At 33.5% G+C, this 3,697-nt stretch overlaps 1 protein-coding gene across 1 annotated transcript; it reads left to right on the top strand.

Moving 5' to 3' along the window:
• The first annotated feature begins 2,337 nt into the window (after positions 1 to 2,337).
• On the top strand, positions 2,338 to 3,306 carry LOC116521276 (olfactory receptor 2AP1-like). The gene has a single exon (XM_032235961.1). It carries the CDS (start codon positions 2,338 to 2,340, stop codon positions 3,304 to 3,306), a length of 969 nt encoding a protein of 322 aa, XP_032091852.1.
• Positions 3,307 to 3,697: the final 391 nt, after the last annotated feature.

Here is a 3,697-nt window from a genome sequence, read left to right as displayed (position 1 = left end):
TTTGCCAGGATTAAGACTCCGCTTCTTGCTTTTTAAGGAAACTTGGGTCAGAGCAATTGTGTAAAAATGAGATATGCCAATATTGAACTAATTCAACACTTTACTTCCAATTTCATGAGTAATAACTGAAAAATGAATGAATGCTGGGAAAGCAAGAATAAGATAAATATATCACATGTATCAATAGAATGTGAGATCTAGAAGTAAAGATTAAAGCATCAAGCAAACTGGAAGATTGTTAATTCTTGTCCTGCCTTTGGCACAAAGCCCGCTGGCTAACATTGTGCCAGTCATTCTCTCTCAGCACTGGGATGAAAGTAATGGCAAACTACTTCTGAAATTTTGAAAAGGAAATGCAGTACTCAGCAGTCATCACTTGAAGTGGGGAGGATGGCAGAGCAGGGAGATAGAAAAGGGTAATTGCAAAGAATGTAGCCAGAAAGCCAAGACTGATTAATAACTTTAAAAAGAAAAGAAAATGCCAAGGAATATTGCTGGAAATAAGAAAATGTTTTGGAAGTATATGAAAAGTACTAAACAAAGAGCTTCCAGCAGAGTAAATAGAATCAAAAACTTGTTGTTGCCAGGGAACCCAAATTATTTGCAATGAATTTTAGATAGACTGCATGGTGCAACAAAGACAATAGATCTGAAAAGTCCAAAGTAATTCTTTTAGACAAAGAAAATTGGGAGCATGATTCTAATGTTGTACGTCTATGGAGAAATAATGCAAGTGAAGATACAATATTTGTGTGCCATTTAGAGAATGTTTATTGAAAACAGGAAAATGAATGGAAACATGTTAATGTGAATATTGGTGAGATATAATGGATAGTGTGTGATCTGTTGTAAGGAAAGAATGGTTGTCAAAAGAACTGAAAAAGGTAGTAAGAATATAGTAACTTTATGCCCAATTACAAAACAAATATAAGAAGAAAAAGGGAATTGAGTGAGAGAAAACAAAACACTATGAAACTCATATTTGGATGGAATTATCTCAGATCACTGAAGTGGCTTTGAATTTTCTGTGAGATTTTCAGTTTTTTATTGATTTTGCTTTTCTATATATTGAATTCCTCTGGGTCCTTTACTATGTAAAATTTTGTCTCTCAATTTTCTTTTTTATTTTGTTGTCAATAAATCCTAATTACAATTAAAATAGCTTACTATCCCATCTTCTCCTATTGTTTATATAAGAATATTGGAAATAATATTATCATTTATTAATTCCAAAACAAACTCTTCTGATCCATACTTAATCAATGTCAGGAATGGAAGTTTACCAATCCACAACAACTCCTCAATTATTATGGATTGCATGTTAAAGAACAATATATTTGCCAAGACAGGTTCAAAAATAGTTTTGGACAATCTCTGCCATCTTCTCCACTCTCCCAAAACAGCATTTCTCTTTGTAAAATCACAAAAGGTGTATGAAGCTGTCCAGTCCACTCCCAGCTGGAATAGCTCTATTAAATGTCTACATATTGCAATAGTGTGTACAGGGAAAAACATATTTCTTGGGGGAAATATATAAACATAGAAGCAGAACATCTTTAGACTAAAGGATATTCAAACAACTGAAAGCATCTTGTAGAGAGTGCATTTGAGGAGAAAAAACAGATCCAGTTATTGCAGAAGTAAATAAAAGTCTCTACTTTAAGATATTCTGTAAGGTAACCAAATCTTATTATATATCCCAAGCTCTTTTCTATCATGTAATATGAAAAGCTTTCCAACTAGTTTTAACAGTGGGACCTACATTTCATGGATGAGAATGCAATCTATAAAGAATATCAGTTCTATATAAGGGACTAGAATAGAATAATAAAACTAAGGGCAGAGAACAAGCTGAAGTATCCTAATCCATAGTATCTAAATTGTGAAAGTATTAATATTTGCATTTTATTATTAATAAAGTAGTACATCTGAATGTAACCTTTAGCACAACTGTTACAAAATTATTGCTTTACAGCATGTCTAAATGAGTGGACAAAAGACGCCATAGTTTTAGAACTGCATTTGATTTTGGTGCTCCTGGAAAGCAGATCATGTTTCATAGTCCAAGACAAAACATGGGAGGATGTAGAGCAACTTTCTCACAATCTAGTGGTCTCTATATTCATTAAGATTACATAAATCTCCAGTAAATTTGTGATAGAATTTCTTTAGGGGATGTTCTAAACATGATTGAATCTTTCCCTGTAATTCATGAGAAAGCAAATGTGACAGTTTTTGAATAAATCATTAATTCTTGTTTTTCTGTTTTGCATGTACAATATTTAATTTGCCTTTTTAAAATGTAATGTTTCATTTGATTGCCAACAGATGCAATCCATGTGTGGCATACAACAAGAAAATCAAACAACCATTACACATTTCCTCTTGCTGGGATTTGATGATCTCCAAGATTTGCAACTATTCCTCTTCTTACTTTTTCTCATGATCTACATTGTGACCATGATGGGGAACATTCTCATCATTACTCTTGTTGCTTCAGACCATCACCTTCACACCCCAATGTATTTCTTTGTGGGGAATTTATCCTGCTTAGAGACTTGCTATAGCTCAACCATTCTACCAAGGATGCTAGTCAGCCTTTTAACTGGGGATGGGCTTATTTCTGTTAAAGGATGCATTGTGCAATTCTGGTTCTTTGGATTTCTAGCAGCAACAGAATGTTATCTGCTGGCAGTGATGTCTTATGATCGCTACCTTGCAGTATGCAAGCCACTTCATTACATATCTCTTATGGATACTCATTGCTGCATTCAGTTAGTGTTAGTATCATGGCTCAGTGGCATGGTTATGGTCACCACAATTACATTAAAAATGTCACAGTTAAATTTCTGTGCTCCGAGTGAAATGAACCATTTCTTTTGTGACTTCATGCCATTGATGCAACACATTTGTTGTGGTTCTCATCTATTCCTTTTGTCCAGCTTTGTAACTACTTCTGTGGCAACCTTTCCTCCATTCTTGCTCACCCTGGCTTCATACATGTGCATCATCACCACCATTCTGAGAATCCCTTCTGCTGTAGGAAGAAAGAAAGCCTTCTCCACTTGCTCAACTCACCTTATAGTTGTTACAATATTTTATGGAACATTAATAGTTGTATATTTGCATCCCAATACTGTAGCTCTCAACAAAATGAGCAAATTTTTCTCCCTCTTTTACACAGTCTTTACACCTCTTTTTAATCCTCTGATATACAGCCTGAGAAATAAGGAAGTGAGCAAATCCCTCAAAAGAGCTGTCAGGAAATATGTAGTATTTAAAAAACTAGCAGTGATTTCTATTTAAAATAAATGAATACAATGTAGAAGTGTGAAAGAATTCAGCTATAACACATCATTCTCAGATCAAATGTTGAGTAAATAATGTATATTGAGAATGCTATGTATAAAAATTGATATTATAGGCATTTGCATAAAATAGGAAGATAAATGATTGATAATCAAAAGAGTGGATTGTTTCATTTCTTGGATAGCCTTTTGATAGTATCAATCAGCATTGTTCAGTAGTTTACAATAGAGATTATTGCATTGAAACCATATACATTTCTGAGTTTTGTTCATGTTAAAAAAATAATTCAAGAAAAATGGCAAACCATCTAACAAGTAAACACAGGTAATTCAGATCTGTTTTAATCCATACATCTGTATTCCAGAAATAATTTTGATACACAGTTGTA

The sequence above is a fragment of the Thamnophis elegans genome, chromosome Z, assembly GCF_009769535.1.
Source record: "Thamnophis elegans isolate rThaEle1 chromosome Z, rThaEle1.pri, whole genome shotgun sequence".
Classification (NCBI taxonomy): Eukaryota; Metazoa; Chordata; class Lepidosauria; order Squamata; family Colubridae; genus Thamnophis; species Thamnophis elegans.
The sequence above is the reverse complement of the archived record's forward strand: the minus strand, read 5'-3'. Positions and strand labels throughout refer to the sequence as shown.

Excerpts from the sequence above, each read along its gene's own strand:
- LOC116521276 (XM_032235961.1), top strand. The coding sequence starts at position 2,338 with ATGTGTGGCATACAACAAGAAAATCAAACAACCATTACACATTTCCTC.